Source organism: Podarcis bocagei (genome assembly GCF_964188305.1).
Source record: "Podarcis bocagei genome assembly, chromosome: 13".
Lineage (NCBI taxonomy): Eukaryota > Metazoa > Chordata > Lepidosauria > Squamata > Lacertidae > Podarcis > Podarcis bocagei.
This window is the reverse complement of record NC_138138.1, coordinates 43,826,579-43,840,720: the sequence shown is the minus strand read 5'-3', so window position 1 is coordinate 43,840,720 and position 14,142 is coordinate 43,826,579. Positions and strand designations below refer to the sequence as shown.

General features: G+C 39.3%; 1 protein-coding gene and 1 long non-coding RNA gene across 5 annotated transcripts in view; one reads left to right on the top strand and one right to left on the bottom strand.

Annotated features, from left to right (window-relative positions):
* Positions 1-11,074, bottom strand: part of LOC308571958 — a 59,864-nt gene extending 48,790 nt beyond the window's left edge. Inside the window, exon 1 of the long non-coding RNA XR_014001619.1 lies at positions 10,793-11,074. This is a non-coding gene — a long non-coding RNA (uncharacterized lncRNA). The remainder of the gene's footprint in view (positions 1-10,792) is intronic.
* Positions 5,901-14,142, top strand: part of LOC308571925 (vomeronasal type-2 receptor 26-like) — a 30,672-nt gene continuing 22,430 nt past the window's right edge. Inside the window, exons 1-3 of one of the 4 annotated variants that reach the window (XM_081167575.1) lie at positions 5,901-7,136; positions 9,463-9,556; positions 9,913-10,039. In XM_081167575.1, coding sequence (XP_081023701.1) covers positions 7,130-7,136; positions 9,463-9,556; positions 9,913-10,039 — 228 coding nt within the window. In that variant the 5' untranslated portion in view covers positions 5,901-7,129. Of the gene's footprint in view, positions 7,137-8,509; positions 8,619-8,798; positions 8,909-9,366; positions 9,557-9,912; positions 10,040-14,142 lie in introns of those variants that run through there. The other 3 variants (XM_081167577.1, XM_081167574.1, XM_081167576.1) reach the window with 3 other exon arrangements.

Here is a 14,142-nt window from a genome sequence, read left to right as displayed (position 1 = left end):
AATTTACATTCTGTGATTGAACTTTCTGGCTTTTAATAGAAGGGAAGAGAAGTCGATCATGAATGGGCTGAAGTCAGAATAAAATGTATGCGCTAATTAAAAATGTTTTAAACAGGCTTCCGGTTCCGGCTGCCTTGATAGAGCCAGGTCCCACGATAATGGGAGATCATTGGCAAAGATGAAACAAGGATAATTGAGAGTAATTAACCTTACAAACTCTCTCCCAGGATGGGGAAAATGGGCTGCGCTCGCAGATCATCTTGGTACCTGGCTCCCGCTCCAGCATGGAATGCGGGAGGCAGGGAGGCACTGAGCGCAAAAGGTATCCCTTTCTTGTTGGTATCCCTCCTATGACACCATTAAGGAGCAGAGGTTCTTCTGTTCATTAGAGATTATTTTGTTACATAAATGACTCAGCAAACCCACCAAGAATACCAAAAACTTTTTTATGTAGCAAGTGAAGATGAGGGGAAATGGGAATACAGATATGGATTACAATTCCAAACTGAACTAAATAAAATAAAATAATTTTTAAAAGGCTTGGAATTCATAACAACTGGGTGGAGTTAACTTTCACTTTATCTCTGGCTGAGCGGAGAAAAATTGGAGCTTAAGGACTTGCCAAGGCTTTGCCAGGCTGCCAGATCACTCTTCTGTGAGTAGATTTCTTCTCTTTGGTAGATTTATTGCTTTATTGTTCGGCGCCCAGCCACGCTTCCCCTGGGAGCCGTAGATTGTAAAGCAATTAGCAGAGTAACACAGCGACGTGTGTCGAAAGAGCAGTAAAAGAGTCCCAAACGTTTCTTCTGCCCTAGTATCTCTTTATTGGCACAAAAGTAGCGTATTTACAAACTCCAACTTCCATCTGATTCAAGCTGCATCTTCTCCCTCTGCTTGCAGCGACGCAACATACTGCTTTCGGTTTCCATTCAGTACACAGCATACCAAGCTGCTTTCGTCACGTCCTGGCTTACTTCCCTTGTAAGCCCATCCCCTCAGTCTCGAGACACAGAAGGTTAATCCTTCACTACACCCAACAATAGCTATGGGGTTTTTTTGCTGGACGGAGAAGGGAGAACCTGGAGATGTGCCAGGGCTTTGGCGGGGAGGCTACTCCTTTTCCTAGACTGAAAAGAAATGGCGAAGAGCAGTGACAGAGCTTTGCTACTACATCCAAAGGTGTTGAAAAAAGAAGAGATTTCTTTAGAACGACATCGAGACAACAAGGCCACAAGGCATGATGGGGATCAGGAATAACCAAGATAGACATTTGGCAAGGACAAAGGGGAATAATTTGGTTAAAATAAATACCACACACAGGAAGAATAAAGGAGAGCTTCACTTGCAGATTCATAAATTATTAAATGTGTCAACACGAATTGAAGTTAAAAAGATTGTAGTTTTGGATAAGGGATTATTATTAAGATTGGATTGTAAGTGGACTGAATAACAGTTTGGAAGCAGAATTAAAGGGAATTATTAAACCTTGAAATTTAGCACATGGGGGGCCACCTAAATTGGGTAACTGGCTATCTGATTGATTAGTATTTGAATTGGTATTGTAATTTGGTATTGATATAATAAAGCTTACATTGGATTTTTGTAACTGACAAATAATAAAAAATATTGCAAAAAAGGATAGGGAATGTTTTAAACAAAGGAGTTCTGTATGCTAAGAAATTTTATTTTCTTCTTTTTATCAGTTAAAGTGTAGCCAAGAAATTGAAAGTAACTTTACCACTTCATGTTTCCTCTGTGGGAAATAAAGGTGTTTAATTTTATAAGAGTTAACTCTGTGAAAATCTCAAGGTGAACATGGGAGATTTAATGCATATTTATTCACCATTTTATGCATCTGAGCTCTGAGCTCCTTCACTTGCTCATCCAATAATTGCTGCATGATGCCAACACTCAGTGGGGATGTTCAACAGTATATTTGCCACCCTAGCAGTCTCTGCCTTGAACACTTGTGTCTGTCTCCTTATCAGAGGAGTACATTCCTTCCCACAGTTTCCCACAGATTTCAGTTTCACTTTGAAGCCAGCACTTTCACAAAAGGGATGAAGCGTTAAAAATAATACAAAATGAAAAGTTAACAATCAGAACACCTTTCCCTATTAATAATCTTTCTTAGTTGGAAATAATAATAAAATGCTTTTTGTTTTGTTTTCAGCCTGTTAAAAAGGACCTCTTCTTAAGCTAGCTGTCACCTCACATACCAAGTGAAATTTCCAATTAGCAGACGGATCACATGTCATAATTTATCACCATCCTTAACCACCACATAGTTCTATCTAACAATGGAGTGTCAACAGTAGATGACTAGCCAACCATCTTTGCTCCCAGAAGTCTTCACTCTCTTGGTCTCCCGTTCAGAATGACTCTGAGAAGACTTTTGCTGAAAAGCAATAAACATGTTTTCTTTAGTAATATTGCAAAGAATCTAGAACACAAGTCAAGCGATTACCTCACCTGTAATTATCCCATTATTCATAATAGCATCCTTCCCATGCCCTCAGGACTTATCCTGGCCATATGCAAAGGAAGGTCTCGTTAATAACTATTCAGAGCTGGTTATATATTGTACTATTCTGGCTTTGCATCATCTGAGGGAGTGACCATTCAAGTCAGGCTTTGCTACTCAGGATCATTTGAATAGCAATGGCAGAATAGTTAAATTTTTGCCAGAAATAAAGAATCCCTTGCAAGATGGTAGTATTTTTATTGCAGGTGGTATTACTGCCGCTACAGGGTTTGTGCAAGTTTCTTCCTCTTCCTCTGTGTTCTGTCAGAGAGCCAGTCCGTATTCTTCACAAATATTACCAGGCAGGTGACCTCATCGTTGCTGGTATTATTTCTCAGATCTATATCTTTTCAGACACCATGACCTTTGAAAAATACTCAGCTCAGGAACTTTCAGATGACCATATGTAAGTAGTTGAATTTTTAAAAGCCATGTTCTAAAATGATGCTATTCACAGCCAACCTTGTCCTTGGAGTTGGACTTCCACTGGATATACCCAGTGGGCTGGCAAATTATTGGAGTTTCAGTGGTTCTACCAATTCATTTAATCTACCCCCATTTGATCTTGTGTTTATGCATGTAATTCTAATATTTGTCTGCACATGGCCATCCTGTTTTGCTATGAGACACCATGCGTAAGTAATGAATTCATGCAGCACGGGAGTTTAACAAGCCATTTTTATTTCTCTTCTATTTTTGATGTTGCTGGCAGATTTAAAGTGGTTTGACTGCAATATGAAGTCACATTTTGAATGGCATCTTTAAAAAAGAAATCTTACGATTCACTTGGGGTTCTGAAAAATTCCTATATTGATTAAGCCTGTAATCAAAGATATAAGAAATCAGAACAAAATAGGTATTTTTTCCAAGACATCTTAACATAAAGTGTGATTTTAATTCAAAGGGCACTGCATACATCCAGTACATGAAGTCATATGGATGTTCCTTGTTTATCCCCCTCTAGTCTGCAGGATTATCCTTGAAGTTTCACCCTAGTATTCTGCCTGACAAGATAGCTTTTCTAAAGATATGTCTATCACTGCTGAATTTTCATGATGATTTTTTAGGATAAATGCAACATGATGTGATCATGCAGAAAATTAAATTAGGAAAAAAGAAATGACAGATTGCTTCATCTCTAACACACAAATACACACAAAGAGAAACCATGAATGAGTTGCTATGGCAGTGCAGCAGATTCAGACAGTGCATGAATCTTGAAATGAATCAGGCAAATTTGGGTGGACCTGGACTTTGACTGAGTTAGGTGGAAGCAGCCCCAGACTGCCCCAGGTTGGGTCTGGCCTCTAGGAAGCCTCTGGGACAGTCAGAGTCAAGGTGTCAGGTGTCTTGCCCAACAAACCCTATCATAGAATATGATTTTGAGAACAGGAGCAGCAGCAGCTGGGAAGAGATGAGTTCAGGGATATAGTATATTTTTTAAAAAAACATAGTTTCATATGTTTTGTGTCTTTGTTTCTCAATTGATCCTTTTCCATGATTTTGTATGTTTTCGGTATTTTATGCATTTTGACTGGCTGTTATTTTTACTGATTATAGATTGGTAATTCTTCATTGTGATTGATGTCCAAACTGTATTTATTATTGACTGAAGTTTAATTTTACTGTTTCCTATTAGATTCCAATGGATTGTTGAATGTTGCTTTGTTTGATATAAATTGTTTATTTTAAAGTTATTGTGACTTTTATATTGGATCAGATTGTTACTATTAATGTTTGAAGTTTTATTATGTTTTCATGTGTTGGAAGCCACCCAGAGTGACTGGGGCAACCCAGACAGATAGGCGGCGTGTGGAGTATAAATTATTATTATTATTATTATTATTATTATTATTATTATTATTATTATTATTATTATTATTATTATTTACCCCAGCTCTAATCTTATGACAATATATTGTGGTGCACCCTTCAACTCTCAATACAGGATGATGACTCAGCTCTACCAGCAAATCCTAGCCTTGGCATTTGCTGTAAAGGAGATCAATGGAAATCCCTGTGTCTTGCCCAATGCTACTCTCGGATTCCACATGTATAACAGCCATTTTAGTGAAAAGTGGACCTTTCAAGCTTCAATAGAACTTCTCTCAAGAAGGGCCAAATTCATCCCTAACTACAAGTGTGATGCTGAGAATACTCCAGTTGCAGTCATTGGAGGACCAAACTCTTATATTGGACCTCAAATGGCACCCATCCTGTGTACCTACAAGATACCACAAGTAAGATTTATATGTGGAAGATAAATACACATGTTTAAGAAACATTTTGAACTTCTCTTGCATTTCAGACATTATGCTATTGTGCTACATTTTGTCATCTAATATTCCTGTTTAATACGTAAAGCCAAAGATACAAATTGTAGAGTGAATCCATATGCTTTCAGGACACCAAAAGACTGATTTCAATTCTACAGACACTTTTACAGATTCAACAGAAATTATGGTCATGCTTGTCCTAGACTATATCCATTTTACAAGAAGGTGTTTGAATGTGTCTCTTTCCCAACATTTTGAACATAGTAAAGTGCTTTTCGTACAATCACTCTAGCATTCTCTCTGACAAACTAATTGTTTGTCCATGCAATCTACAGTAACTTCAATAGGTTCCGCGTGTCTAATGATACTTTTACAATTTTTTGTATACATCACAAATAGATTGTGAGGGTGGAGAAGAGGATGTAGCTGGTGGGTCACACCTTGAGTTTCCCCATTCCATAGACTACCTTCATAGGGACAGAGGTGCCCATCTGTCACCTGATATTTATCTTGTGGTTTCAAGCAGCTTCTTCAACTTTCCCATCCCTGATATAGTCTATAACGTGAAACCTTGGAAATGTGCTTATGGCTTGTCCAAGATGGCATGTTGGGCCAATATCCAAGGCCTGGTAGAACAGAGGTTTCCTGCTACAGATCTGTAGTGTGCAAAGTGAGAGTTTAACACAATTTAATGTATTAAAACCCATAGCTATACTCCATTCCAAGATATGTACCAAGCTAATTTGAATCTAAAGAGAATTCTCAACGTATGAAGTCCCCTCATATGAAATGTGTGTACTTTAAGCTTGGTGGGTATAAGAATAAGTAGGTGTGCATTCAGTGTATTCTATATTGTTTCAAGGAAAGGTTAGAGAATGTCTTCCATAGCTGATTCTATTATCTTAATTTCACTGAGAAAACTTTGAGGCAAGTATGTCATAGACCAGATTCCTGATGATGAGAGGATGGCACAAGGCACTTTTTAAAAATTAAAAAAAAATTAATTAAATTTCCAATTAACAGAACAATCACATCACATTAGTTTCAAATTATACCAATACATAATAAACTCCAAAAGTTTCCAAATATTTAGCCAAATTTTGTTGGGGGTACCCATGTTTCGAGCTCAGAAAGGGTCCAATCCGTGCAAAGGCACATTTGCAGACTTCCATACCATACTTGGTTTTGTCACAATGAAGAGGCACCAGAACATCAGTAGAAAGGCTGGCCAGAACAAAAGCACTCAGCTATTTTATCCCGATGCCTATCAGCCTGTTTAGCTTTATCACAAATTTCCAACAAGTGATCCACCATGTTGAGTAAACTTACTGTATTGCCTCCTGCTTATAAGGCATATTTTCTAACCCTGTGTCACATTTGTAAATATTAGGAGTGGATATAAGCTAATATAATCACATGATTTTCAAATATAACCCAAATCACTCTCTTTCATATCCCTTTAACATTTTTGAAATATTATTTAGCTCATATATGGTTCTGCTCCAGTCATTAATAAAAAAACTGAAGGGATTTTCTTCTACCAAATGTTCCCAAATGTGAACCACCTATACAAAGGGATTCTCCACTTACTGTTGCATTTTGCATGGACATGGATTGGGATGCTTTCTCAGGATGAAGACACTATAGAGAAGTTTAAAGAGGACATGTTCCCATTGTTTTCCAAAAAGGGCATCTGCTTTGACTTCATAGAGAAATTCCCCAAACAAACTTCTTCCAGTGATTTTGGTGACATGCTAGAAGAGGGCTTGAAATCTATCAAAGTTGTTATGGAAAGCACTGCCAAAGTTGTGGTTGTATATGGAGAAATTCAGAGTATAATGGCAATGAGATCAATGCACCAGCTTTTACACTTTGCAAATATATCAATGAACATCCAGACAAAAGTCTGGATTATGACAGCTCAGATGGATTTCACATCATTTCCGATCCAAAGAAGTTCAGACATAAATTTCCTCCATGGTGCTATATCTCTTGCAATTCACTCAAAGGAGGTGTCAGGATTCCATAAATTTATTCAGCATAGGAACCCTTACTCAGAAAACAATGATGGTTTCATAAAGGACTTCTGGGAAGAATCATTCAGCTGTACATACCCCAATTCTTTTGTAGACAAGATGAACAAGAAAGTCTGCACTGGAGAGGAGAGGCTAGAGACCCTTCCCGCATCTGTTTTTGAAATGTCTATGACAGGAAATAGCTACAGCATCTACAATGCTGTCTATGCAGTGGCACATGCATTCAGTACAAGGCATTCATCCCAAGTCAAACACAGAGCAATGGCAGATGGAGTAAGATTGGACCAACAACCATGGCAGGTAATGTCCTGCTCACACTTTTAAAGATTGGGGTATGCTCCCATATTTGTAGGTGCAACCAGTGGGGTACGAAGGGGGGCAGAGGGGGCGGGTCGCCCCAGGTGCCACCCGGGGGGTGACAAGATGGGCTGCTGCCTCCCCCCAGCTGTGGGGCAGCAAGGGGTGCGTGCACAGTCAGTATGGGCGCCGCTCACACAGCATCCATGTGGGCTGCCACTTGCACACTGTGTGCATACAGGCTTTCATATGGCTGCCGCCATTCGCCCCACCCCTCGACGTGCTGCCCCAGGTGACGGAGAGGGTCTCTTCGTCACTGGGTGCAACAACTTCCCATTGCATGCATCTCAACCCAAGACCTCTAGCAACTATTCGCTGATTTTATGGCAAGCAGAGATAGGTGAGACTTAGAAAGCTCTTTTCAGTTTAACTCAAAATTTCTCTGTGGGGGGGGGGGACCTGATGTATGAGCTAGAAAAAAGTATCATTTCCTTTCTCCAATTCCTGTCAGTTGTATCCACATGTATTCCTGGGAGTTGAGTGAACACATTGAGGGGCAAACACAGAAAGTTGAGCAAGAATGCCACATCCTATGAAGAACCAGCTTCTTGCCCCTTCTTTGATGATTTTCACTTCGAAATTGATCCAACAGGCCAATGGCCAGTGTGGTGTAGTGGTTAAGAGCGGTAGTCACTAATCTGGGGAACTGGGTTCACGTCTCCGCTCCTCCACATGCAGCTGCTGGGTGACCTTGGGCTAGTCACACTTCTTTGAAGTCTCTTAGCCCCACTCACCTCACAGAGTGTTTGTTGTGGGGGAGGAAGGGAAAGGAGAATGTTAGCCGCTTTGAGACTCCTGAGGGGAGTGAAAGGCGGGATATCAAATCCAAACTCCTCTTCTTCAAAATTACGATGATGATGATTTCATTTCTGTACCACATCTGGGAATTCCCAGACATTTCCTCTTTTGTGGGTCCTACATGCCCATCTGGGGGGAATTTTATATGGGCTGCTGCTCCATGGCACTGTCTCAATTCCATTCTTGCTCCTTATGGGCAGCAACCCCAGACATTTTGCCACCTCCAACAATAAAGTTAGCCAGAGCACTATTTTATTTTATTTTATTTTATTTTATTTTATTTTATTTTATTTTATTTTATTTTATTTTATTTTATTTTATTTTATTTTATTTTATTTTATTTTATTTTATTTTATTTTATTTTATTTTGCACCATGGCCTTCTGTGCCACCTAACATTTCCCTTCCACCAACCATGCTTTAGCAGATTATTGATCTTCCCATCAGCTGCTTGTGACATCAGTGCTGGTTCTTTTGCTACAGCCTTTCCATATTAACCTAGCAATAGTATCTTATGTGCATGTGTTTAAACTATCTCTTCAAGTCTAAAAACCAAGAGGAAAACTCAAAGTTTCCTCTCCTTATTTTAGTGAACCCCTTTTCATTTTAGTGATTATGGGGTAAGTGGGTAGGTGTGGATTCTTCAAATTTTTTTCTAGGGGAAGAATTACTGGAAACACAGAGGAGAAAGCACATGTTCATAGGTGCCAGAGCATCCTTCCTGCACTGTGCTGTATTTAGAAAAAGGGAGTGGGTGGTGCTGTGGTTTAAACCACTGAGCCTCTTGGGTTTGTAAGGTCGACAGTTCGAATCCATGCAATGGGTGAGCTCCCGTTGCTCAGTCCCTGCTCCTGCCAACCTAGCAGTTCAAAAGCATGCCAATGCAAGTAGATAAACAGGTACTGCTGTGGCAGGAAGGTAAACAGCATTTCCATGTGCTGTAGGACGGTGTCCTGATGCGCCAGAAGTGGTTTAGTCACGCTGTCCACATGAACCAAAAAGCTGTCTGTGGACAAAGACCGGCTCCCTCAGCCTGAAGCGAGATGAGTGTCGCACCCCATAGTCAAGTTTTACTTAACCATCCAGGTGTCCTTTACCTTTACTTGGAAGGGCATATGTCATAATCAAGCACTATCTCAGGGCCACTGTGGGAAATAAATACATCTCCTGACCTTTTAGGTGGTTTACTATCATTTCTACCAGAATTAGCCTGCATACATCCTTTCAAGGAAACATAATCCAAAATCTTTATGTCTGATAGATTATAACCTTGATGTGTATTTACATCCTTTGCACCTTTTAAGTACAACCTCCTATTTTTTCACCCTCATAAATTAGCTCCACCATGTTCTCAGAAGTATTTCTTTTAACAACAGTGTGGAGGAAACAGTTTCCTTTGATCAAAACGGGGAATTATTTGCTGGATTTGATATTATAAACTGGATCACATTTCCAAACCACTCCTTCCTCAGGGTCAAAGTTGGAAAGATTGAGCCCATGGTTCACCAGGACAATGTCTTCATCATTAATGAGGATGTCATCGTATGGCCCAACCAGTTTAAACAGGTAGTAACTGTGCATATTTTTGGATCTATTGAATAATTTCCTCAATGTTCAAAAAGTCACATTGTCTCCAGATTTTGAAGTGGATGTTAGAATGCTGGAGACAAATGTACAGAAATCAAGCAATACTGTCGTAATGCATATTTTGTCTCATGTTTTCTTAATGTGGGTAAAGGACTCCAGTTATGGGGAACTTCACCACATAAACACAAACACAACATGCACTCAAGAATTCATTATATTTCCTTATGACAGTATCAACCCATTCCTTCACTGCAGAGAAATAATAATGAAATCAAAGCTCCACAACCTGTTTTTGGATTTTTTTTAAAAAAAACTACATTATCATTTATTAACAGATATGCCCCATTTCCATATGCAATGATCACTGCAGTTCAGGTTATAGAAGAGCTAAGAAAGAAGGGATGGCATTTTGCTGCTATGATTGCTTTCCATGTCCAGAAGGGAAGATTTCAAACCAGAAAGGTAAGGAATGTCATATGTAGATGTGTTCTGTTCAACAGTTGCCACCTATTTAACAGATGAATACTATTTATTTTATAAATAGATTGGCTACAATCCAGCTTGCTCCCATCAGCCTTTTAAATGCTTAAATCAATTGCTCTAACATTCAAAATTGTGAAATGTTAGCACACACAAAGCATATGTAAAGGGTTAATGGCAAGAACCATAGAACTCTGTGACGTCATACATTCTGTGGCAGTTATGGCAGTTAGTTGAATGGTCTTAACAGTTAGAACAGGAGGTTTGCTGTGTGCTGCTTCTGTCTGCCTAAGAGTTATCTGAAGAAGTGTGCATGCACACAAAAGCTTATACCCAGAACAAACTTAGTTGGTTTCTAAAATGCTACTGGACAATTTTCTTATTTTAGATAGATTAAACCGCTACATAGATTAAACTGTTAGCAATCCAAGTATCACCTACCTGCATTGAACATAACAATCTGCAACTGCAAGAATACTAAGTCAAAGTTATTTGTTCTTTAAACTTTATACAGAGAGTATCTTGTGTAGGTTTTATAGGAGGGAAAATAGAAATAATAAAAGGGTCAAACGATCCAGGGCTGTCTTCCACATATTTCACATGAGGTAACTTGGGTGACTGAAGAGAATATCAGACAAATTCATAGATGATAAGAATATTAGTGGGTTGGATCAGTTGAAACAAAAAGACTGTGCAAGCCCCAGTCCCGAACACACAAATCACATAGTGTGACACCTTCAGCCGCTAGCAGGATGGCTGAGATTTGTTTATATTTCTGGATTTCTTAGGACCCATGAGAAAGCAGAATTTCTATTATAATTACAGTGATACCTCAGGTTAAGTACTTAATTGGTTCGGGAAGTCCGTTCTTAACCTGAAGCGTTCTTAACCTGAAGTGCACTTTCCCATTGAAAGTAATGGAAAAGTGGATTGATCCGTTCCAGGCAATAAAAAACACCCCCTAAAACAGCAATTTAAGACAAATTTTAGTGTCTAACAAGACCATTGATCCATAAAATGAAGGCAATAATCAATGTACTGTACTATGAAATAAATAAGACAGTATTGTAGATGAAAAAAATTAATTTTTTTTTTCTTACATGCACTGATTATAGTCATTGTTTGGATGGGGGCTTTTATCCATTTCTGAAGTCACACAATCAACCAGTGGCTGAATTGGGCTCCACATGATCCCCAAAACAATGGCATAAGGCAGAGTCCCCCAGAAGTCCAACAAACAAAGGAACAAAGCAGAGACAAAGGCACAGGGCAGACTCACGTAAACAAATCCCAAACCTGGCTAGGTGCTACACCTGGGGATGGGGCAAGGGTTGGTAAAGGACTTTTCGGCCCAGACTCATCTTTCTTTTCTTAACAGCTTCATTGTTCTTGGTCTTCGTTAGGTAAGTGCTTCTTACCTAACTTTGGGGCTGGGATGTGACCTCCTGATGTCAGGGCCTGGCTCCGGGCATTCGCAGAGGCCTCAGAGAGCTCTCGCTGCTGGAGCCCCAGTCACAGAGCCACCGTAGGCCCCACGGATGTCTGGGCTTGCTCTGGGCAGCGGTGAGGCCTCCAAGAGCTTGGAACACTTACTTCCGGGTTAAAAACGTTTGTAACCCAAAAAACCGTAACTCAAGGCATTCGTAACCAGAGGTACCACTGTACTACAAAATTAACATTTGATATTCCAAGTTCACTACCCACATTCAGGAACAGAATGCCATACTTAAATATCATATTATATCTATTTTTCATATTTGATTTCAGACATGGATGATTGTTTTCAATGTTCAGAAGATCATTATCCAAACATTGGCCAAGATGGATGCCTCCCAAAATACATAAGCTTCCTGACTTACAATGAGCCTCTGGGGATTATATTGACCACATTTGCAGTTTTATTTTCTTTAATCACAACTTTGGTTCTTGGAATATTCCTCAAGCACCAGGACACTCCCATAGTCAAAGCCAATAATCGGAACCTCACCTATGTTCTCCTGTCCTCTCTCCTCCTCTCCTTTCTTTGTGCTTTGCTATTCATTGGCAAACCAGATGAAGTGACATGTCTCCTACGACAAACTACTTTTGGTGCAATCTTCTCAGTGGCAGTTTCCTGTGTATTAGCCAAAACCACAATAGTAGTTCTAGCTTTCATGGCTATCAAGCCAGGCTCTAGAACGAGGAGATGGGTGGGGAAACAACTGGCAACCTTTATTGTTCTTTCCAGCTTCCTTGTTCAGACGGTTTTTATTACTGTGTGGCTGGCAACCTGTCCCCCATTCCCAGATGTTGACATGCACTCAATCAATGAAGAAATTGTACTAGAATGCAATGAAGGGTCAAATACCATGTTTTACTATGTTTTGAGCTTCATGGGTTTCCTGGCTATTGCCAGCTTAACTTTGGCTTTCCTAGCTAGGAAGTTGCCCGATAGTTTTAATGAAGCCAAGTTTATCACTTTCAGCATGTTGGTCTTCTGCAGTGTGTGGTTGTCTTTTGTCCCAACTTACTTGAGCACAAAAGGGAAACACATGGTGGCTGTGGAGATCTTCTCCATCTTGGCCTCCAGTGGTGGCTTACTGTGCTGCATCTTTTTCCCAAAATGCTTTATCATTTTGCTGAGGCCAGAACTGAACAGCAGGACACAACTAATACGAAGAAATAAAGAATAATCAAGTACCTCATCAAGTCAACCAACACACCTGTAATCTTACTGATTTCAATTGCATCAAAATAATTGATGATTGACGGATATATTCCAATTCACAAATGATGTTTTTTGAGTTGCAACGAGTGATATAAATATGCAGTTCTCAACACACTGGGTGATAACCATTGTTACTCATACTCAGAGTACAGCCACATAAATATAATCCATAACTCCCTTGAATTTAATGGGCATGCTCTGAGTATGACTTGGATTAGACATCACCCTTTCAGAATAATATGGGAGTACATTATAATTATTATTGCTTTGAAGTACTTCCGTTTTCAAAAATTTTCTAAATATCAATAGCTCACTAAAAAGAATAAAAGAAGGGGCCTAGCATCTATCTCTCTCACTTAAGAAAAGGCTTTGGCTGAGATATGATAAACATGTTTTCTTTAAAATATTGCGCAGCATCTGTGATTCAAAGCAAGTGATTACCTCTCCTGTAATTATTCAGAATTACATCTTCTATCCTGCCCTAGGGTCCTCTTCTGCCCACATGCAAATGATGAAACTAAGACTGGAGGATCTTATTAATCACTATGAACTCTATTTGGTTGGGTCTATAGACATACAGAGACTCATGAGTCTGGCTTTGAATCAGCTGTGTGAGTGACAATTCAAGTTAGGCTTTGCTGCTCAGGGTCACGGGAATGGCAGTAGCAGAAGAGGTGAACTTGTGCCTAAATAAAGAGTACCTTTCAAGATGGTAGTGTTTTGGTTGCTGGTGCTCTTACTGTTGGTGCAGGGGATGTGCAAGTTTCATCATATTCCTCAATGTTCCATCAGGGTACCTGTCCCTATTCTTCACAAATATTATCAGTCAGGAGACCTCATCATTGCTGGCATTATTTCTCAGATCTACATATTTTCAGATACCCTATCCTTTGAGAAGCACCCATCTCAGGAATTTTCAGATGACCATATGTAAGTAGGTGCACGTTTCATCCAGATTTACTAGAAGTCGGAATAAATAAAAGCACCTTATTGATTTTTGTCTTCTGTAGTTGTATTTAAAAAAATGATTTACCCATTTCAAACACTCATTTCTTTTATTCCAAATTTTATTGAAGAATTTTAAAACATTTACGAAGCATAAAATATTGGCTTACAGGACAAACACTTGTACAAATGTCCAGTCTTGCCTGCAGACATCCACGTGGCATCAAAACAGGCTTGAAACATGTATTACATTACAAATTAAAATTCAAAAATTCATGAACCAGTTTACTTTTATAAGCCTGTGAGATGTGAAATTACAACCTGTTTTTGTACAATATCTGAAATGGATACTGAATTGAAAAGCGGTCTATGTTATGGTCTGAAGCAGATGAACCTTGATGCAGCATCTAACTCTCAATACAGGGTGCTGACT